Raw genomic sequence first — 23,723 nt, forward strand, 5'->3', positions numbered from 1 at the left:
TGCTGTCTGGTCCAGAGTGAGAGGCAGGTGAACAAGTTGGTTGCAATGACAAAAAGGAGGAGCAATCCAGGGGGCTGTTCACAGTGAGCCCCTGCTGGGCCGTGGGATCTCAGCTGGAGCCTAAGCAGACTTATCTCAGTGCCCACTCTGCCAAGTATGTATGTAATTACAGATGCACATTTTTATTATTTTTACTTTTAAAACATAGTATCTTTTTCTACACCAAAATGTAGTTAAATGTAGCTAAGGGCACAATCCTATGCATGTTAAGGCAGAAAAAAGTCCTACAACTCTCAGCTTTCTCTAGCCAGCCATCCTGGCTGTGGAATGCTGGAAGTGACAGGGATTTTTCTGTCTAAACATGCATAGGATTGCACTCCCAGGGCAGTCAAAGCAATCTCCATTTTTTTTTTTTTTTTTGGCTGTAGACATGATGGTGCTATCATTTAAATGAGTTTAAAATACAAAACTACACGTCATCAGAGTATTTATTTTTCATCAGGGTTGGCAAATAGGGTGTTTTTAGCCAGTGTGGTGTAGTGGCTAAAGTGTTGGACTGGGAGTCGGGAGATCCGGGTTCTAGTCCCCACACAGCCATGGAAACCCACTGGGTGACTTTGGGCCAGTCACAGACTCTCAGCCCAACCTACCTCACAGGGTGGTTGTTGTGAGGATAAAAGTGGAGAGGAGGATTATATACACCACCTTGGGTTCCTTGGAGGAAAAAAGGCGGGATATAAATGCAATAAATAAATAAAATACATAAATAACACAACAGGAATGTAGAAGCAGTTGTAAAGCATGGAATGGCAGTGGTGGTGGTGGTGGTGGTGGGGTGGCTGAAGAGAAATGTGTGCCTCACAACTGAACTAATATATATGGCTGTCTAAAGGGTCATTAAGATGATTAAGTTCAGGGTCTAAAATTACCTAGCTGCACCATTGCATGTGATCCAGCGGGGCTCTTTCCCTCTGTTTCCCCACCTTGTGCTTTAAAGCAAAAGATGGGAAACTTCCAGCTCTCCAGATGTTGATGAACTACAAGAACATTGGCCACACTGGCTGGGTCTAGTGGAGTTGGAGTCCAATGCCATCTGGCATGCTGGAGGTTTCTCATCCCTGCTCTAAAGCAATCCTTTTGAAAGCAAAGTTATTCAGGAGAACAAAAAATGCTCAACACACTTATGTTTATTAACCAGTATTCTTTATTAGACCTCACAGAGGTGTAAACTATACATACAAATACATTAGAAAGATACCCTCTTACAGTAATGTTTCACATTTTGGACTGGATCCTAAGAGGGTTGCAAACATTTCAGTACATTCTACAAACCAAAGGTTGCCCTAGCCTTTACTTAATACAGTGTGACTAAGATCCTTTTTTTTCTGCAATCAATGAAGATTTAGAAAGACAAACATACAAACAAACAGACAAATAAAATTAGACAGTTAGCTCTTGAGATCTTTTGGACCTATCATGATAAATGCCTAAAAAGAGCCTTGTAAGAAGCGTGAGTACACTATTTTTTATTTTATTTTTATGGAACAATGTTTACCAGGTTAGACAGTTTGCACGGACTGGGGAATATGAATTCAATGGTTCTGGGTGACTTGTAAAATAGCAAGATCAACTTTTTTTCTTTTTGTAGTCAGTCCTTCTTTGCTTGGATGTCCTGTGTGTCCATAGAAAGCCAAGAAGTGCTAAATGTGGAGAATAATAGGATGAAGTAGTATTTTGTGAGTATTTGGAATCGGCGGGGGAGTTCTGCAACACATTGATGTTACATACACAGTATGAAATATTATTTACTTGTCATCTAGTCATGACAGTTTCCATTTTGAATGAACACAAGGAAGAATAAAATGTTTACAAATCCAAACATTGGCAGCCCAATCTGCAAAGTGTTGTGCAGGTGCATGCCCCGTTCACCTCAGCAGGAATTGTGCCATCAAAGTGCTTTGAGGATAATGGATTGAGGAAAAAGAAAGCTCATAGCAGGATGTGAGCAAATACTGCTCCTTGCAACGGCGTTTCTGTCTATATTGCTTTCAGGTGTGAATTTTTAGAAATTCCAGAGACCACATATGTGTCTGAAATATCTTCTAATTCCTGATGTTGATCATAGTCTTAATTTAAGGAAGAGGGTGAGTTCAGTGGGTTTGAACAAATAATGTTCTGGGAAACAAATGAATATTAATCTCAACATTTAGCATTTTTGTAGCTAAGAAGAATATTTGTAAGTTAGATAGCTATTTAATGACAGTTTGTTTGTTACTTTTGGTCAGTTGTCCATGCATCAGCCAGTCCTCAGTCCTGCTGGACATGTGCAGGAAGATTTTGGGCAGAGGGATTTGTGAATAATCCATAGCAGACATGTCATCCACATGCAGTCACCCAAAGCCTTTCCAGCTGAGCAAAAGTGACATGCCATACTGGCATGTGATAGTGGCCATTCACATTCAGTTGTATTATCTGAATCTCTAAGTATGAAAGGATAAAAAGCATGTGTTAACCTCCAAAGTCTCCCAGAACTATGTAAAACATACCACCACAGTCTGTTTTTTTTTTGTTTTAAGCAGCAAATGTCATTTATCACTAAGGAATCCTTTTTTTTGTGGCTGGCAAAACCTATTCAGAAAAATATATGCTGTAATACACCAGTTGGTCACTTCGGTTGCTCCGTTACTCTCCTTGGCTGCAATTGGATTTTCATCATTGGAATTGGTTAGAAATGCATCGGAGTCACTGTGTCATACCTCAAAGTAAAAGTTGTTCTCATTTACTGAATAGTGTAAGGAAGTTTAAGGCTCCGGTCCTCAATGGGGCTTGTGCTGGCGGAGCGCTTTGGGGATTGGGCTGCAAGTGGAAATAAACCTAAATTACAAAACAGTTTTGGTAGATGGTTTACAACAGGCATTTCAGCTAATGGATTGATTGGACAAAAGTAGCAACAATAATTAAGGCATACAAAATCACCTACATACACGGAGCTTCCCCCGCTCCATCTCACTATTACATAGTGAGCTGCCCCTTAAATTTAATTCTGCAATAAACAAGTGCTGTTCATAAATTAAGGGCAATGGAACACTGTATTGTTGCTACAAGTAAAAACAAAGAACGCAAATCACACAAAACCCCATTGGCTGACAGGATTCGTAGACCGCATTCTATGGGCCCAATATAATGGAACAAGCACATCCCATTGCTGTTTATGGGCATTTGAGTTCTGTGAGCTCAAATGAAGCTTTCCTGTCCCATTGTTGGTCTTGGGAGAGTCTCACTTATATGTGCGTTGGTTATGTTCCCGCCAAAGGCAGCCTCATGCTCTTCCATGAAATGGGGAAATAAATTGGAGAGCATTTGCAGCCACAGAAGAGAACGGGGCCTTTGATGGAATATGTGAGGATGCACTCAAAACTGGGACATCCAACTCCATCTACAGTCATTGATTTATGTGGTTTGGATCATATATTGCCTTTGGCGCACTAAACCTTGAAATAATTTGTCAGTGCTGGCAAGTTTTTATTTGGCCCTGGTATCAATCTATTTGAGCAAATTTACTCCTTTAGCTGTTAAGTGGGGCATCACTAAATATGTGGGCTTAACTGTGTTATTTTGAAGCCTTTTCACACATTACATTTTTTAAAAAAAGATGTATAGCCAAAAACATAAAGTGTGAATGAAATAAACCCATGTTTACAGACCCAGGAATGCTTGTCCAGGTTCTGGGATTGGACACGGTTCCTGGTCATGTATACACCCTTTGGGAAACCCAAATTTGCTGCCATGTCATGTGGGAAAAGGCTACCTTAGATTACAAGTGAAAGCACTTTAATTGTTGTTGTTTTCCTTTGCTAATGAAATAAGAAATGATTCTTGGATTCATGCCAGGCATATGTTGCCTAGTTCTGCATGCAAGTTGAGTATAACGGAGGCCCTTGCTCTTAAGGGTATTTTACAGCAAAAGCATCCTATTTAGTGACCATTATAAAATGAGCAGGCTGCTGTAGCAAAGAGCAACATTATAGAGCAGCAGGCAAAAGAGAAACATTTGATCCTTTTCAATTAGGAATGCATCAACCAACTTTTTGCTCGTGAGTTCAATGATTTCTTCGTCAGGGTTTTCCCTTCCTCTTTAATAATAGTTTTGCTTGTGTTTTCCAGTGCGTTTGGCCACCTGGAGGGCCAAAGGTTTCCCATCCCAGCTCTTCAGAATGGAAGGGTCCGGGGAGGGTAACCTTGCAAGAAAGCACCGGCATTTTTAAAAAATGCTAGGGAGTTTGAGTTTTCAAAAATAAAATACAATGCTACTGATACACAGAGAAGGAATTTGCATGGCTACTTGTAGTGATGTCACAGGGACAACCATCCAATAGATGGCCAGGGCGGGAGCACCACCAGGACAACTAGGGAGTGCTAGTAAACGGAACACACACTTTGGAAATGTTGGTTGTGTTTGGTTTGCAAATATAAGGCTCTGTTGATGCATCCCAATTAAATCAGCTGCGATGCAAGGTTGGTTTGCCCTGCTGGAAATAAAGAATTCAGGAGCTTACATATGATAAGCAGAGAGCTTGTGGTTATGTTGCTGGTTAAATATTGCAGAAGAAAAGAATATAGATGCACCCTTAATGCAACCAGTATGAGGCTGAGTACAGATGATGTCCCCCCTCCCCAATGACTTGAAGTTGGCATGATAAGAAATACCATTGCCCAACTGCACACGTTATTATTTTTCTTTCCCTGTATGGTCGCTGTCCAAATAAAGTGTCTGAATATATTGTGGATATGCTTGTGAAAAGAATGTCTACCTATATAAGAGGGAAGTCAGAGCTCAGCTCAGTGGTAGAACACAGGCTTTACATGCAGGAGGCTCCAGGTTCAGTCCCTGCATCTCATGCTAAAAGGGCCATGTAGCAGAGGAAGACCACTGCCCAAGACCCTGGAGAGCTAATGGGAATCAGAGTAGACAGCACTGGGCTAGATGGATCAAGGGCCTGACCTAGGCAGGATCTACACCAATGCTTTATAATGGTATTGAAGTGCACTGACAACCGTTGGGTCCCATGCCACATGCCACAGACTGTTTTCAAACTGCTTTCAAAGTGTTATACCCCTGCTTGGTGTAGATCTGGTCATGGTGTAATACAGTTTCATGTCTATGCAACACAGTGGAGGAAGATGGCTTTGATTTTAGCAGGATAGTGAATCTGCTCCAGATTTCAGTCAGGACTCTAAAGGAGCTTTGCACCTTGGATTGCTCCTTTGGAGTTCTGACTGGTTCTGATTGAAACCCGGAGAGGATTCACTGACACCAGAGCAACCAGCCTCCACTGATGCAATGTGTAACTTTAAAATCCTATATTTAGAGTTGGGAGGAAATGAGGAAGAGAGCCTGGTTTAGAATTTACCAAAATGTGTTTGCAAATCTGAAACCACTTTGGAAGTTGGCAGTGTCTCATTGTCCTTCAAAAATGTGGTTGACTAGAGATTGTGGTTCCCTGGTCAGCAACTTGTTTTCTGGAGAGCTACTTTGAAAAGGGAATGGATTGTCTCTCTGGGCTAGATTTTGCCCAGGCACCTCCAGTTACTGACCTCTACTATAATGGGATAAAAAAAAAAGAACGATGTGTCTCCAAGGGCAGTGATCTTTTTTTCATTCTGCCTTCAAGTCTATAAAAAACGATTGGCCCTGATTCAGCTGAAGTTATTGTGAGTACGGCTGAAATCCTGCAGTCACGTACCTGGGAATAAGCCCCACTGAACTCAATGGGGCTTACGTTTGAGTAGACATGCATAAGAAACCACATTGTAAACCACATTGAAAGAACAGGTTTTCAGTTAGTTGTAGCTAACTTGGCCATAGAGCAACTTCAGACAGTGGGGAAATCACGTTTCCCTATCGTCGCTTTGCCTCTTGCTGCTGTCCCTCATTAGAGATGAACAGCTTCCTCTTTCTTCACACAGGGAAGAAAGAGGAAGCAAGTAACAACCATGAGGCCCATTCAGTGGGTATTTTTTATCACACTGCTTCTCCTGCACACAGCAGGAAATGGCGACAAGTTTCAATGTAGCCCTAAAAATTGGATTTTCTCTCTTATTTTATGACAGAAAAAAGACCAGAAGTGGCAGGAGACTCACGGGAGGCTGACAGTGTTGTCAAAAGGACCCGCAAAATACCATGACCAGCCAGTAACAAGCGTGTGATAAAACACTTGTCTGAATATGCTTATAGTCACATCTAACTCAAACTGGATCAGAGCCAATAACTATACCTAGCTTCAGTCTTCCTAGGGAAATGAAAACATTGTCTAGTTTTGTCTTACAGAGTGGTATCTCTATACTGTATTATATGTAATCAAGTTTCAGATATTCTAATAACCTCCTTCATATAAAAGTCAAACAGAAAAACGTACATAAGATACTGTGTTTGAGCAATGATAGTCCTTGTAAAATATTGCAATATTGTGATAAGCAAAAATGTCTATGGCAGGATTAAAATGAATACAGGTTTGTACTTAGGTTGTTTCTCTTTCGAGACAGGAAGTTGATGTACATGATTTACCAAATGGTGCTTATATTTCTGAAGTAAATGGGTAGTGAGAAAAAAAAATCACCAATGAAATTTGTGACTTATTAAATAGCACAAAAAATGTCCAAACAAGTAAAAATTAAAATAATCACCAAATGCACAGGCATTGAAACTACAGTGGCCAACTGAAACCAGAACAATGGACAGTCTGTTTGGATGAAATTTGAAATATATGGCATATTTGTTTGAACTGGAGTGGTATTTTTAAAAGAGGAATCAGTGGTACATATTGTGTCTTTAATAAATTATTACAATTCATTTCTAGACTAAAAGTAGTTTTAAACACATTAAATAGACCGATTATGCTTTAATCAGAACATTTCCCCCCTATCTAGTCTCTAAATTAAAAGAATCTCTAAGGGCACAATCTTATGCATGTTAAGACAGAGAAGAACAGTTGCCAGCATGGATGGAGAGATGCTGGGATCTGTAGGACTTTTTTTTTCTAAGTATGCATAGGATTGTGTCCTAAATGGGTTTAACTTTTATTATCCCACTCCTGGTGTAATTTTTGCACATTATGATGTTTGTGAAAAATCATATTTTTTTTTTAAAAAAAGAACCACACATATAGACTCAAAGCTTGCATAAGCACACAATTTCAGCTTCACAGAATGTTTGCCATATATCTTCAACTCTTTCTCAAAAATTAGAACGATTCCTTAAAAATGGATTTTTTAAAAAAATCCCCTTCAAGGCAAGAAGTTTGAGTTTGGGCAGTTATAGCTGTGATGTGCACTTAAGCCATTCTCTCCAGAATGGTCTTGTTGTTCACATTTTGGTGCAACTAAGACATAAATTGCTTTTAAAGTGCAATTAAAATTGGATTGGTATGTTTATCATGCTGGGTTGGGAACTAACTTCTTTTAGGGCATTTTTACATGTCAACCTTAGATCATTCCCCACCACCGCCACCCCATTTCCTTCCATCTGTCATGTAAAACCAAGAGTGGCTCCAAATATAACTTCTGTTTTTAAAATGACCCTCTTCTGTGCTTTATTAACAACATTCACATGTGCATATGAATGGCACACATAAGGCTCCATGGCGTTTTTATTGTCACGTGTGAAAACGCTCTGGGTGTGGGTACTGGAAGAGCAGACTGGCAACAATTAACCCTCTCAATGAAAAATCAGAAGTCTGTCAAACTCTCTCCTTACTTATATCAAGGCGGAATTAACATTTTCATAAATTTGGTGTAATCACTATCCTATTCTTGTGCAACAACAGATGAAACATTTAACAGCTAGAATCCTGTGCTATGATCCAGAGTTTTATGCACACATTTCGTGACAAGTGCTAGATTGTACCCAGTATTTAATAGAATGGGAGCTGCTGAAGAGCTTTGGGCTGTGTGCTAGAACACTCCCATTTCTGGGTATGGTGTATTAATGAGTAATACTCTATAAACACTGTTGCAGTGCAACAGCCATTCATTCCAATGGGGTTAGCATAGTACCCCTGCGTAAGACTTATTGAAACAAATGGAAGTTAGGCTGCAGCAGTACTTAGCAGGTCTCACCCTTCAGTTCCTGATATTCCATTCGTAGTGTTAGTATTAATTTTGGATTTTTTATTTTCTTTCTCTCTTTTTAATATGAATCAGCTACCAATTTAGCAGATGTTTCTCCCTTTTTAATGACAAAAAGTTGAAAGGTTATGGCTACAAATATTTCTATTTTAATAAGCAAAATCTATATATTTGCCATTTTCATATCTTAAAAATATGCATATGCTTTCTTTTATAGCTTTTTTTTAAAAAGTCAAGTACTTTCTTAAACAACAATAGCACCACTTTGGCGTTGCTGACCAAACCAGTAAGAGGTAAAGCAAAAATTCACTGCATAATAATTATTTTCTGATCCTTCATTTGTAAAGCTATTGCTCTTACAAATGGAGGAGCCTTGAATACAGCAGAAGACTTCATATGTATATACATTCTTAGGTTCCAGCTATCATCCAGAGATATGTACAAATTACTACTAAGTACAAATAAAGTTTATGTCCATGCAGAGGGGCAAGCCAAAGATTTTGCACCATCTGTGTCCGTTCTTCATTAAAGCTTAGCTCAGGAGAAACAGTATGTTGTCTTGAAAGTAAGCTCCACTGCATCATTGGACTTAATTCTTTCTAGATATGAATAGGATTACAGCTTCGCAGTGCAATCCTATGCATGTCTACTTAGAAGTGAGTCCTAGGATTGCAGCCTTCAACTCATTTGGATGCATGTAATCAATTGAAGAGAGTGAGACTTCTTTGCATGCAAGCATTTGTAGGACTGTCTAAAATGACAAGGGATTATTCTGTTTCTTAGTGAGGGACATCTCTTCTTACTGTTGTCCCTCCTAAACACCTGAAGAAATTTCCTAATAGTATCACCTGTTTGACAGTGACACTGACTGCCTCAGATGATGGTGGGCTCTTCTCTGTTGGAGCTATTTAAGGAGAGCCTGGATGTCAATCTATTTACTTATTTATTTGATTGTACCCTGACTTTCTACCAAAAAAAAAAAGGCACTCAGTCTGTCAGGGATGCTGCGATTGCATCCTGTACTGAGCACCTCCAAGGTCCTTTCCAACACTATGATTCTAAGGAATCATTGGTTGAAATGACTTGTGGGGTTGCTGCAGACGTTATGTGCCTGTGATCTAGGCCACAACTAGAGTTCCTATTCATGCCACAGTATAAATAAGGCATTAGAGCATGCTAGGATGAGTGCAGCTATTTTGGGGAATAGATGGTCGTTCCATCTGTGATTCGAGTTACACAGTCAGCAGGATGATGCAATGCAATTCTTGCTGGACAGTATTATTTTGGATTGCCGGTAGTGGTTCTGATGCTTTAAAGGTACCTCATTTAAGAACCACCCTGTGCACAGAAAAGTAGCAAGTCAGGGAGAAGGTTAAACTATTATATGTGTGTATGTATGCAGCCCCTTGTGGTCCAGTACTTTTGTTCCTCAGTCCAGTTGAGAAACACCAAGGGTCAAGTGTCCCTGTGATGGTGCAAAGCCACAATGGGCCTCTTTTCAAAGGCACCAAAAAGCTGGTTCTGAAACTGCCACTAGCTAAGAATGAGTCTGTGGTCACACCAACCACTGACTTGCTTTATACTTGGGTGGCTTTAAGCTAGACATTCCAGTTAAGTTTAGATATTAGTATTCACTACTTGACATTCAGATTTGAATTTTTAATTAATTAGAAATCTTTTAAAAAACATGCATCTGTTTAATAAAACTCTTTCCCTTTCATCTTTCCCTTTGGCTTTGTTCCCACCCTACTCCAACTGTATTATTTTGCTTTTACCTCTTACAGCTTTGGCCAGATTCTTTCATAAAACAAGCTACAAAATAGCACCATTGTACTATGAAACAGTTGTACATACTGTAGATTATATGTGTATTATTGATATGCTAAATTTCTACATGCTGCGTTATATGGAGGAAAAGACATTTTAGTGATATTGTTGCACAATAACTCATTACCTGAAAAAAAATCACTGAGGATTTAAGAGAGCATATGTGTGCTCTCAGCTGATACTAAACAAAAAATAATCCTATTGTTCATGTTGCATCTATCTGTACCTTCATGTGTTGCGGGAGGGGGGGAACCTTTGTCTTGAAAATCTACTATATTGCTCCAACAATTTGTTGCAGATGAGGGTCTCCCGTGCACACATGGAGCTCCAGTGTGTGCAGGCTGCTCCATTCACTTCAGTGGCCGAGGGCAGCTTTGTATGCAAAAAGGAATCAATGAGCATAGCAGCTTCCTCCATGGAAGTAAATGGTGCTTCCCACAAGAGCTCTGTGTGCATAGTGGCACACACAAAGATCTCTGATTGGGAGTGAATGCATGCAACTCTTACGCTGTCAAAATGCCACTGGTGAAATTAATGTGTTACTTTACTGCTGCCACTACTAGGAATGTCAAACTGTGCAAATATGGAAGGGGCAAACAAACAATGTTATCAGACACTGCAAGAGGAACAGTCTGTTGCTTGTATGGAAGTGCAAATATTAAAAAAACAAAAACAAACGCCAAAACCCCACTTAGACAAGGCTGGTGAATGACTCCAACAGCAGGGTTCATAAGTTAATTTAGTGCAATTGGATCCATCAAAGGCCTGTACATTTGCTGGCTTTTGAGGGGCACCAGATTTCTAAAGTGTGTGTGTGTTTGTGTGTGTGTGTGTGTGTGTGTGTGTGTGTGTGTGTGTGTGTGTGTGTCTATGCAGGACATTTTATAGCAGGTGAACAATTAGAACAGCAATCTACCAGCCTCAGAAACATTATAGCACTGAGATGGTTTCTATTGGAATGTTTACTTGCATTGTTCATTGGGAGAATGCCCATTAGTGGAGATTTCATCAAGCTTATTGAACTCTAACGTTTTGTCCAATGTTTGACAATTTATTTACAGCAAAGTATCCTGCAGAGGGGCACGTTCATTCTTCACTCTTATGGATGGTATTTTCTTACATTCGGTAGTTCCTGTTTCCTGTGTTGCCTCTACTTGTGTTCTTCAAATGCACTTCCTGAAAATGAAAGGAAATATATAGCTATATGCATTTATATAAATATCTAACATTCCTAAGCAATCCTTGTCTTACTCAGCTTCACAGCTGGGCATTACTATTCCCATTTCACAAATGGGGACTGGACAGATGTGGACAATAGAGAGTTGCTCTATTGGTCCATCAAGTTCAGTAACATCTGCATATTGGGCTTTTCTACTTAAGGCATTTATTCTGTGCTCGTCATTCCCCACTTGAGGTTGCTTTACAGGTTCTTCAGACGACATTATGACTCATCCCATTTCCACAAGAATTCATTTCTTAAAAAAACACCATGGGGAAATAATCATATTTACTTGTAAATATGTATTTCAAAAGCATTTTCTCATGTTATAGGCATAATATAAATGTATTCTATCTCAAAGGACACATTTCTATACAAAATTTATTCTAACATATGCTTTTTAAAATGCATTTTGTTATACTTTTTTATTATCCAAGTACTGCAATAGAAACCTCAGAGAAGTGTGAAATTGAAAGGATAATTATAATCGAGGCTGCATATTGGTCCAGGTGATGTGAATCAGATCATTTTGAATCTGAATTTGCCTGGACTGAATTCTCATAGCCCCCAAACTCCCATATGAAAAAGTCAGAACAAGAACTAGAAATTTTGCTAGAAGAATGGAAGAATTTAAAGACAGAATAACCCAAAAGGGTATATAAACAATCACAACAAAATACACTAAAATAATACACAGTAACAAATATTCCACTAAAAGAACTTGAAACTCCACATTCACCACTTTTGTATGGTGAAGGACAGAAACAGCTGCTTATTGAAAACATGCCAACATATACATTTGGCATTTATTTATATGCATCTGTATTAGATTGTATAGGTTGGTTTGTTTACAATAAGCAGCCTTTTCTGTCCTTCACCAAAAGTGGGGATAATAATTAATAATAAAAGAGGTTGTCTGTCTGTCTGTAAGTAAGTGCCAGGACCCATGAAACCTAGACACCTGAAATTTGGTATGCATACTAATGGGACCATGGGGGTATGGACCTCGGAGTTATTTGGTTTTTAAAACATAATTAATTTAATGTAATTAAAATGTGTCTGTGTTTGAAGCCTCCAGTACCATCTTCATTCACTAGGTGTCAGACTTCCATAACAAACAGACAGCATTGCAATCAATACATTCTGAAGCCATGGGGGAGTGCTCTAAGAGACATAGGGCCTGTTTAGATGACACTTCAGGGACTGTAGTTAGCAAAACTGTGGTTCTCTGGGGTTAGCACTAACCACAAGCTGTGCAGTCACACACAACACTTTAAGCCATGGTTAGAGACGCTAACCCTGCTGCAGACGGTCCAACTGGGGTTAGAAAGTGACCAGGATTTAGCAAAACACATTGCACATAACACCTTAAATCCTGCTGCTTAACCAAAAGCCTTAACCAGCAGGGTTTGAGGTGTGTCCTGAACAGGCCCATCATTATATAGCTGACCCCTTCTTCTTGCTGTGAGGCAGTGCCCCTCCAGGGGAATTAATTTTACAGATTCATCAGGTGCACCATAGGATGGGCTAGACCTAAGGTTGCCAGTAGGCATGGCTTCACTCAGACAGGGTGGTCACAATATGTACATCTCAGAAAGCTGTGAAAATTTGTTTGAAGGCTTTGCTGTACCACACCAATGCAGGGATGGACAACTGTTGGCCATCCAGATCTTTTGATTGGTCAGCCTTAGCTAGCATAGCTAATTGAGAAGGATGACAAATGTTGTAGTTCAAAACATCTGGAGGACCACACATTGACTACCCTTGTAGTAAGGGATATTCCAACCTGTACAAAACTGAGTCCATTTGCTAGTAGCATATAAAATTGTACACACACACACGATAGATAGAGATATATGAAAGACTTATAGTCCACTTCTACAAACAACCCTCTTGATATCATTGTTGCAAAAAATTTACAAAATAAAAACATAACGAGGACAAGCATGATAAAAGTATATTATATTTAGAAGCCTCTAAATTTAGAGAACATGTGCTGAAAGGAAGACAGGTGAACTTCTAAAAACGTGCCTCCTTTGCTCCAGTGCTTTGATGACTGCTGCTTGAAAGATGAGGAACTGCCTGTAAGGACAGTGTAGGATACAAATATGACTTTGGTCTGAGTAACACGTTTCTAACCATCATGAACAGCTGAGACAATTTAAAATCAATTGAGGCATCTGGTTTGTATTTGGATCATCTCCCAGGCCTTAATGAGACTTTTCCGTGCAGCCAATGATATCAATAGAACAAAATCACTCAGAGAGCTTCATTTCATTCCCATCCATTGATTTGCCTTAATTGGATCACTCTAATTCGTCTTGACAAGCCATGGCCTGTTGCAGCAGTAGCCAAACTGGCTTATGGATCACATGTGACTCCTGATCAGCTCAAGAAAGACTGTTAAAAGAGGCCAATTTATCTTATTAATATGGAATTCTAGGCCACCCTGTCCCTAAGGTTTGGGGAAGGTTAGAATATAAAAGCCCACATTAAGCAGTTTGGATTAAAAAAAATCAGTTGCAAGATGTGCCACTGATGACTGTTTACTTGGAAATAAGTCCCACTGATTTCAGTGAGACTTACTCCCAGATATATTATATTATATTATATTATATTATAGGATGTTATATTATAGGATATTATAGAGCTGGAAAAGGTGCAGAAAGGGGCAACTAAAACGATTAAGGGGCTGGAGCATCTTCCCTATGAGGGAAGGTTACAACAACTGGGATTGTTTAGCTTGGAAAAAAGGAGGCTAAGGGGATGTACACATGATAGAGGTGTACAAAATTATGCATGGTATGGAGAATGTGGACAAGGAGACATTTTTCTCCCTCTCTCAAAATACTAGAACCCAGGGTCATCCCAAGAAGCTGATTGGTGAAAGATTCAGGACAAATAAGAGGAAGTACTTCTTCACACAGCCCATAGTTAAATTATGGAACTCACTACCACAAGATGTAGTGATAGCCACCAATTTGGATATCTTTAAAAGAAGGTTGGATAAATTCCTGGAGACAAATGCTATCAATGGCTACTAGCCCTGATGGTTGTGTGCTACCTCCAGTATTAGAGGCAGTAGGCCTGTGTGCACCAGTTGCTGGGGAGCATGGGTGGGAGCGTGCTTTGCACCATGTCCTGTTTGTTGGTCCCTGGTCGACAGCTGTCTGGCCACTGTGTGAACAGAGTGCTGGACTAGATGGACCCTTGGTCTGATCAAGCAGGGCACGTCTTATGTTCTTAGATAACAGTGCAGGTGGCCTGGGAAGAGTAATTTCTACACCCTGTTGCAGGTTAGAGGGCTGTGCCTAGAAAGAGTAGCTGACAGCAGACCAGGAATGTACTCCACTGTTAATATTACTGATCAGAGGTGTGGCTGAGGCTGGCTTGAATTCTCATTCCAAAATCCCCTATGCATTATGTGTTAATGTATTTTTAGATCTTTGCACCACTGCTTGCTTTTATCTTGGGTGTGTGTGTGTGTGTGTGTGTGTGTATTTTATGGTTTTAAGCTTTGTCTTGTAAACCCCTAAAAGGCTTCAGCTAATGGGTATTATGGAAATGTAATAAATAAATAAAAAATAAATCTTAGAGTCATCAAAGGGGTGTGGAGGGTGAGGATTACAAATTTGGAAGAGATCCTGAAACTCTTGCAGTCATAGGCACTGCGCTGCGAAGGACCCCTCCAGCCCATAACTTCTCACATTTGGTCTTCCAGCAATGACAGCTTCAGGGAAGACATCTACACCAGGGATATACTACGACAAACCGGTGAAGGACCCCACTTGTATATCTATATGTCATTTTAAATTTATGGGTAACGAGTGGGAACTCAATAAAATATTGTGAGTGTACCCCAGCCCTCAATAGGAGGATTGCTCCTACTCTTGACATAGGGTGACCATATGAGAAGGAGGACAGGGCTCCTGTATCTTTAACAGTTGCATAGAAAAGGGAATTTCCGCAGGTGACATTTGTATGCATGCAGCACCTGGTGAAATTCCCTCTTCAACACAACAGTTAAAGCTGCAGGAGCCCAGATACAAGAGAGGGCAGGCCTGTCCTCCTTTTCATATGGTCACCCTACTTAACAGGAGAAGCCTTGCAGCAGTGTGTATGTGTATATATATATATATATATATATATATATATATATATATATATATATATGTTGAACCACTGTAACAAAAGTGAAATTGTCCTAACCAGTTCTCTCACATGGCCTGGGGGTAGCTTCACAGTGCTGCTTCAGCTCTGCGCTCCTTTGAAACCCTGTGACATTGCAACTGCATGGTGGGGAGAGTTAATTCCCAGGGTAGGACGGAGGAAGTGCGAGCTTTCCCGTGGCCATTCAGCTCATTGGGCCTGCCCCCTGCCCTCTGCCTGGCCTTCCTGATCCTCCGGTGACCAATCACTGGTTGCAAACTGCCCCCAAGAGCGCCCTTGGCTTGAAGCTGAACTGAGGTCACCACCGATGGTGGGTAGCAGTAAAAGAAAAAGTCATGATAAGTCTGCAACTTTTTAAACCCTCAGCTTTGGGGAAGCCCTGTGGTGGCTGTGAGTTGGCTGCATCGTGTAACTGCCACCGAACAGCCACCACAGGGTAACTAGGGCATATAGACAGCTCCCTGCTCACAGCTGAAGCCTTCTGAGCTTTGCTATTATAGAGGCCGTACACCACAGATACAACTTGTTATGAGTAGATAGAGAAGCAGCACTTTCTGAAATCCCTTCTGTGAAATGATGAAAAGGCTCAGGAGGCCTTTGTATCTGTGGTGATGTCTTTATGTTTCTCATTCTTAAAAAGAGAGAGAGAGAGAGAGAGAGAGAGGAGGAGGAGGAGGAGGAGGAGGAGGAGGAGATCATGTCAACAAACAGAAAATAAAATGGTGGTGGTGCCATTGGTGTGATCCATCTAAGTTTAGGACAGGTGAGTCACCAATCGAAGCCCTAACATGCCTCACAATCTTCTGTAATGTACAAGCATTCTGCTGCCTGTGAATACCCAGGTGAATGAATGCATGAGCAATAACTTGGGCATGAACAAGTTTTGGTGTTATTTCTGGGCCAATGCTGGAAACCCTTGAAGGCAACAAGTTAGTAGATTAGATTTGATCCTATTGTGCCTACCTTTTGTGCTTTAGGCATATCAGTGTGGCGCTGAGCACGTACAGACCGTGCAGATTTCGGTGGTTTGACAGGAGCGCAGTACATCTCCAGCCGCCTCAGGTCACAGCTTTGGAAACAGCATTCATCCACTATTCCTTTGGTAGAATGTGGCCGTCTAGTGCCTCCATACCCTGCTGGTTTACCTAAAGGTGACATAAATCAGTCATAGTTTTTTTTAAAAAAGATATCAAAAGTCTCAAAGTTTTTATTAACATTACACTAGTATTAGCTGGGTGGTCCCATGGAATGAGGCCTGTAGAAAAAAAGATATATTTTATTGGACCAAGGAGTTTCTAAAATGTTGTCTACCCTACATAATTTTTGTGAACCGCCCAGAGAGCTCCGGCTATTGGGCGGTATAGAAATGTAATAAATAAATAAGTAATAAATAATACATTCCAATGCTCTGCTGTGCTTAATGTGCACACAGCGTGGCCACGCACCCTACTTCACAGAGGACAGTTCTCTATTTGGAGGGTTGTCTAGTCCGTCCTGTTTAAAGAGAAAGAACCAGACAAATGGAGAGCATTTTTATGGGGCCTTGGAGTTTCCCACCAACAGTTAGCACCTAGACAGCAATCTGAGCAGCAAGCACACAGTTCACCTGGTTGTCTATATGCGCTAACTGCACCATTGTGGCTGTGCAGTTGCGCCCCGTTGTTTATATGATGCAGCCGCCAACTCGCAACCACATCGGGCTTTTCCCTTGAAATTGCACTTTTGCTCAGTGTTGATTTACCATGACTGTTTCCACTTCTCCAAAGCCACCACAGTTTTTTCTCCATCTGTCAGTGGTGGCTTCGATTTGGGTTGAGAAAGTGGGCATACCTCGCGGCAAGCCCCAGCGCAGGATAGGCGCAGGGAATACAGGGCAGGGGGTGGGCTTGATTAGCCTCGTAATGGCTGCCATGGCGATGTAAAAATCCGGGAACGAAAGTAAGGGCAGTTAAAGCTGCTACATTCTTTCAAAGTTGTGCAGAGTTGCTATAAAAATAGGTTTTTTTTTGTGGTTTCCCAGTTCCCTTGATATTTGCTCCCAGTTCCTGCTAACTGACAATGGTGATGCATTTTTCCCCAGGCTGGATAGCCTGCGCTTACTCCTGCCATGTAACCCTTTGGATTCCACTTTGCAGCAGCGATGCTGAAGGGTTGGGGGGAATGAGGAGTCATAGAATCATAGAATAGCGGAAGGGACCTACAAGGCCATCGAGTCCAACCCCCTGCTCAATGCAGGAATCCATGCTAAAGCATCCCTGACAGGACAGCCCACAACTTCCCTAGGTAACTCATTCCATTGTCGTACTGCTCTAACAGTCAGGAAGTTTTTCCAGATGTCCAGCTGGAATAGTATAGATACAGCCCTCGTCACAGTCTTCCCCACTATAGCAAGATATATTGGATTTCTATTTAAGTTATAGTAATTATTGCTAAATAATTGAATTCAATGGGAATTGCTTCTGAGTAGGCATGTAAAGGACTGCTCTGTTAGTTACTTTACACTAGTGAGAGAGCTGAAATTTGATACACATGTAATTCAGGACACTATAATTAGTAGAAAAGTCTGAGAACTGGACATTTGTAAGTCTCTTCCTCAAAAGTGGGGCATGAAGGGTTGTATCTAAAGTCTAACTTAAGTCCCACTCATTTCAATGGGTCTTCTTTAAGTTGGACTAACAATGGATACAGCCATAAGTATAGTGTCGTGTTCCCTATCTAATCCAGCTAATAATGGTCGATAACCTGATTCACTGAAGCAGAAGTGCAAGAAAATTCCATGATGAATTTATGCACTTATATATCTATTGGTGTTTTTTTAATTATCCATACTGCTTTTTATTAATATAATTTCTACGCTATTCAGGTTGCTGATAAATTTCAGCAGTGTAGCTGGTTCTGCTATTATCTGACCTTCTAACAGGCTGGAAGCCTCATGCTACCTGGGCATATGTGATGCATGAAGAGGTCCCATGAAGATATTACTTAGGCTTTGTTGATGAAAGCTTGTTTTCATAGAACACATAAAACACTTTTGAGTGTTTTAAATCAAGAGTCCACACACTGGATTAAGCTGTGTGCTAGTTATAAGGTTAGAAGACCTGGTCCAAGACAATTTGCTGCCTGAGGTGGAACTGCAAAGTGTGCCCACCATGGCAGAATGCACTGTCACAGTATTCAAGCAAAGGCAAGTTATTCCAGCTCCTGAGGCAGAAAAGCCTGCAAGCACTTATTTTTATTTATTTATTTATTTAAGGATTTTTATGCCGCCATTCAACCAAAAAAGGCTCTCACGGCGGCTTACAAAAGTATTTCTTGACAGTCCCTGCCCACAGGCTTACAATCTAAAAGACATGACACAAAAGGAAAGGGGATTGGGAGGGAGGAGGAGGAGGGGGAAAAGGAAAGCAAATTCAGGCACTACAATCTTAGTTGCAAAGTTCAGCAGTTACAGTTGACAGCAGGAGGGAGGGGGCTCTCAGCTGGAGCTGGACCCAAGCATGGTTGAGAGGTGCCTGGCTGCTGCTTCCTCCCTCACGGGTGGCCTCTGCAGAGATAGTTGGTAGCAGGAGGGAGGGGGCTCTCAGCTGGAGCTGGACCCAGGCACGGTGGAGAGGTGCCTGGCTGCTGCTTCCTCCCTCACGGGTGGCCTCTGCAGAGACAGTTAGTAGCAGCAGGGAGGGGGCTCTCAGCTGGAGCTGGACCCAGGCATGGTGGAGAGGTGCCTGGCTGCTGCTTCCTCCCTCACGGGTGGCCTCTGCAGAGATAGTTGGTAGCAGGAGGGAGGGGGCTCTCAGCTGGAGCTGGACCCAGGCACGGTGGAGAGGTGCCTGGCTGCTGCTTCCTCCCTCACGGGTGGCCTCTGCAGAGATAGTTGGTAGCAGGAGGGAGGGGGCTCTCAGCTGGAGCTGGACCCAGGCACGGTGGAGAGGTGCCTGGCTGCTGCTTCCTCCCTCACTGGTGGCCTCTGCAGAGATAGTTGGTAGCAGGAGGGAGGGGGCTCTCAGCTGGAGCTGGACCCAGGCACGGTGGAGAGGTGCCTGGCTGCTGCTTCCTCCCTCACGGGTGGCCTCTGCAGAGACAGTTAGTAGCAGCAGGGAGGGGGCTCTCAGCTGGAGCTGGACCCAGGCATGGTGGAGAGGTGCCTGGCTGCTGCTTCCTCCCTCACGGGTGGCCTCTGCAGAGATAGTTGGTAGCAGGAGGGAGGGGGCTCTCAGCTGGAGCTGGACCCAGGCACGGTGGAGAGGTGCCTGGCTGCTGCTTCCTCCCTCACTGGTGGCCTCTGCAGAGATAGTTGGTAGCAGGAGGGAGGGGGCTCTCAGCTGGAGCTGGACCCAGGCACGGTGGAGAGGTGCCTGGCTGCTGCTTCCTCCCTCACGGGTGGCCTCTGCAGAGACAGTTAGTAGCAGCAGGGAGGGGGCTCTCAGCTGGAGCTGGACCCAGGCATGGTGGAGAGGTGCCTGGCTGCTGCTTCCTCCCTCACGGGTGGCCTCTGCAGAGATAGTTGGTAGCAGGAGGGAGGGGGCTCTCAGCTGGAGCTGGACCCAGGCACGGTGGAGAGGTGCCTGGCTGCTGCTTCCTCCCTCACTGGTGGCCTCTGCAGAGATAGTTGGTAGCAGGAGGGAGGGGGCTCTCAGCTGGAGCTGGACCCAGGCACGGTGGAGAGGTGCCTGGCTGCTGCTTCCTCCCTCACGGGTGGCCTCTGCAGAGACAGTTGGTAGCAGGAGGGAGGGGGCTCTCAGCTGGAGCTGGACCCAGGCACGGTGGAGAGGTGCCTGGCTGCTGCTTCCTCCCTCACTGGTGGCCTCTGCAGAGACAGTTGGTAGCAGGAGGGAGGGGGCTCTCAGCTGGAGCTGGACCCAGGCACGGTGGAGAGGTGCCTGGCTGCTGCTTCCTCCCTCACTGGTGGCCTCTGCAGAGATAGTTGGTAGCAGGAGGGAGGGGGCTCTCAGCTGGAGCTGGACCCAGGCACGGTGGAGAGGTGCCTGGCTGCTGCTTCCTCCCTCACGGGTGGCCTCTGCAGAGACAGTTAGTAGCAGCAGGGAGGGGGCTCTCAGCTGGAGCTGGACCCAGGCATGGTGGAGAGGTGCCTGGCTGCTGCTTCCTCCCTCACGGGTGGCCTCTGCAGAGATAGTTGGTAGCAGGAGGGAGGGGGCTCTCAGCTGGAGCTGGACCCAGGCACGGTGGAGAGGTGCCTGGCTGCTGCTTCCTCCCTCACTGGTGGCCTCTGCAGAGATAGTTGGTAGCAGGAGGGAGGGGGCTCTCAGCTGGAGCTGGACCCAGGCACGGTGGAGAGGTGCCTGGCTGCTGCTTCCTCCCTCACGGGTGGCCTCTGCAGAGACAGTTAGTAGCAGCAGGGAGGGGGCTCTCAGCTGGAGCTGGACCCAGGCACGGTGGAGAGGTGCCTGGCTGCTGCTTCCTCCCTCACGGGTGGCCTCTGCAGAGATAGTTGGTAGCAGGAGGGAGGGGGCTCTCAGCTGGAGCTGGACCCAGGCACGGTGGAGAGGTGCCTGGCTGCTGCTTCCTCCCTCACTGGTGGCCTCTGCAGAGATAGTTGGTAGCAGGAGGGAGGGGGCTCTCAGCTGGAGCTGGACCCAGGCACGGTGGAGAGGTGCCTGGCTGCTGCTTCCTCCCTCACGGGTGGCCTCTGCAGAGACAGTTGGTAGCAGGAGGGAGGGGGCTCTCAGCTGGAGCTGGACCCAGGCACGGTGGAGAGGTGCCTGGCTGCTGCTTCCTCCCTCACTGGTGGCCTCTGCAGAGACAGTTGGTAGCAGGAGGGAGGGGGCTCTCAGCTGGAGCTGGACCCAGGCACGGTGGAGAGGTGCCTGGCTGCTGCTTCCTCCCTCACTGGTGGCCTCTGCACTTCTCATTGACAGTAAAAATACAACCACCAGAAGTTAAATAAATAACAATTCGCTGCCTTTTCATGATATCCTACATCAGCTGCCTGAGGCAGCAGCCTTGCTTTGCCTAATGGTAGGTCTGGGACGTTGCATCTTGAAAGACATAGGTGGCAATCCGATGCACATTTACCTGGGAATGAGCTCCCAGTCAGCAGAGTGGGATATACTTCCAAGTAAACATGGTGAGGTTCTCACTGCTAGTGGCATTGTTAATATGAGGAAAGTAATGCAGTTTATACTCTTTGTTGACCAAGTAATTGCTTACAAAAAACCCCTTGTGAACCACAATACAACAGAACTCCTCAAGCAATAAAACAACAAAATACTGTTTAAGTAGCAGGACCCTCTACTCAGATCTAGGCATTGCCACTAGCTTTATAAATATGAATGAATTTGAACAGTTTCCATCAGGTGGTATAAATGAAATAGAAAGATCATGCTTGCTTAATAATTCTACAAGTCACTGAAGACCCCCCACCCCCGCATTATTTATTTATTTATTTATTACATTTCTATACCGCCCAATAGCTGGAGCTCTCTGGGCGGTTCACAAAAATTAAAAAAAAATAATATATTTTTTTTTACTCCACTGTTGTAACTGTTGTAACAGTGGAATAAAAGCCACATGCCATGGCCATAGAAACAGGAAATAGTATCAAACCAAAGCACAACACACATAGATTTAAACACACACACACAGAGTAATTTTGCTTTTGTTCAAAAAAGACAAAGCCTTCGAAATCTCCCTAGCTGAGAGCCAAACTATATGAGACAGTGGGAAATCTATGACTGAATCTCATGCTAAAAAAAGAGTTAAAAGCGCCACAAGAACATAAGAAGCCCCAAACATGTTGGACCAGACCAAGGATCCATTTAGTTATTATTATTATTATTATTATTATTATTATTATTATTATTATTATTATTATTATTATTTATTTATTTATTTATTTATATAGCACCATCAATGTACATGGTGCTGTACAGATTACACAGTAAATAGCAAGACCCTGCCGCATAGGCTTACAATCTAATAAAGTTGTAGTAAACAATAAGGAGGGAAGGAGAATGCAAACAGGCACAGGGAAGTGTAAACAGGCACCCGGGTAAGGTGAGGCTAACAGTATAGAGTCAGAACAAACTCAATATTTAAAAGCTATAGGGAAAAGAAAAGTTTTTAGCTGAGTTTTAAAAGCTGTGATTGAGTTGGTAGTTCTCAAGTGTTCTGGAAGAGCATTCCAGGCGTAAGGGGCAGCAGAAGAAAAAGGACAAAGCCGAGTAAGGGAAGTGGAGGTCCTTGGGCAGGCGAGAAGCATGGCATCGGAGGAGCGGAGAGCACGAGCGGGGCAATAGTGTGAGATGAGAGAGGAGAGATAGGCAGGAGCTAGACCGTGAAGAGCTTTGAAGGTCAGCAGGAGAAGTTTATATTGGATTCAGGAAAGGGGAACTGAAATGATCAATGGCCTGGAGCAAATCCCCCCTTCTAAGGCTGTTAGGGACATTTTAGCTTAGATTCTAATATTTGGGGCTTTTAAGATCAGATTCTAAAAAAGAAAGAAAGAAAACGGAATGTAATTAGGGGTGGGAGGACATAATAGATGAATATGAAATTAGGCATGCTATGGAGAAAGAGGATAGGAAGGCCTTTTTCTCCCTCTCTTGTAATATTAACATCCTGGGCAGGGCTGGCGCTACCATTAGGCCTACTAGGCAGCCACCAAGAATGCAGACCTCGGAGGGGCGCAGTACTGCCCTTTAAAGGTCCCAGTTTTATACAAATTAGCTGTTTTAAGGACAAAAATAATATATAATAGTTCAGAAACTCTTCTTGAAGAGCTGAATTGAAGTTGGCAATTTTTTTGTGGGGGAGGTACAAGTAGCTTACCTTGCTTAGGGTGCAAAATAGTCTGGCACCGGCCCTGACTCGGTCATGTAATGAAGCTGAAAGGTGGGAAATTCAGGACAGATTCAAGGAAGTACTTCACACAGTGCATAGTTAAAGCCAACTTGGACAGCTTTAAATGAATCCATGGAGGAATAAGCCTATCCGTGTCTACTAGTCATGATGGCTATATATTACCTGTAGTATCAGAGGCAGTATGCTGGGGAACACAAGCAAGAGGGTGGTATTGCACCCTTATCTTACTTGTAGGCTTCCTATAAGCATCTGGTTAATCTCCTCTATGATCCACTCTCTTCCTTCTCCCTCTTCTAACTGTCATCTGAGCACTATTCCATCACCACCTTAACTGCCATTCCATCCTCCCTTCAACTCTGCCTCCACTTACCTTGACATTTTATACTCCAAGTTAACTGCTCCTTCCCCTGCCCTCCAAACATACAAACCCCAAACATGGTTCATGAGTCCCAACTCTGAATTGGGCCAGAGCGATCTGGTGACTTTGCCACATTGCACATATCAATGCACACTGCATGTATCGATTAACTAACAGGATGGCCATGGCCCGTTTTCAGTCACACAA

General features: G+C 43.1%; 1 protein-coding gene across 6 annotated transcripts in view; it reads right to left on the reverse strand.

The window, feature by feature from the left end:
• Positions 1-1,197: 1,197 nt before the first annotated feature.
• Positions 1,198-23,723, reverse strand: part of IGF1 (insulin like growth factor 1) — a 95,030-nt gene continuing 72,504 nt past the window's right edge. For 5 of the 6 annotated variants that reach the window (XM_063133374.1, XM_063133377.1, XM_063133378.1 and 2 more), the window contains exons 3-5: positions 16,304-16,485; positions 11,072-11,127; positions 1,198-2,856 (exon numbers count right to left, since the gene is read on the reverse strand). In XM_063133374.1, coding sequence (XP_062989444.1) covers positions 2,817-2,856; positions 11,072-11,127; positions 16,304-16,485 — 278 coding nt within the window. In that variant the 3' untranslated portion in view covers positions 1,198-2,816. Of the gene's footprint in view, positions 2,857-10,433; positions 11,128-16,303; positions 16,486-23,723 lie in introns of those variants that run through there. The other variant, XM_063133379.1, reaches the window with a different exon arrangement.

This window comes from Elgaria multicarinata, chromosome 9 (genome assembly GCF_023053635.1).
Source record: "Elgaria multicarinata webbii isolate HBS135686 ecotype San Diego chromosome 9, rElgMul1.1.pri, whole genome shotgun sequence".
Taxonomy (NCBI): Eukaryota; Metazoa; Chordata; class Lepidosauria; order Squamata; family Anguidae; genus Elgaria; species Elgaria multicarinata.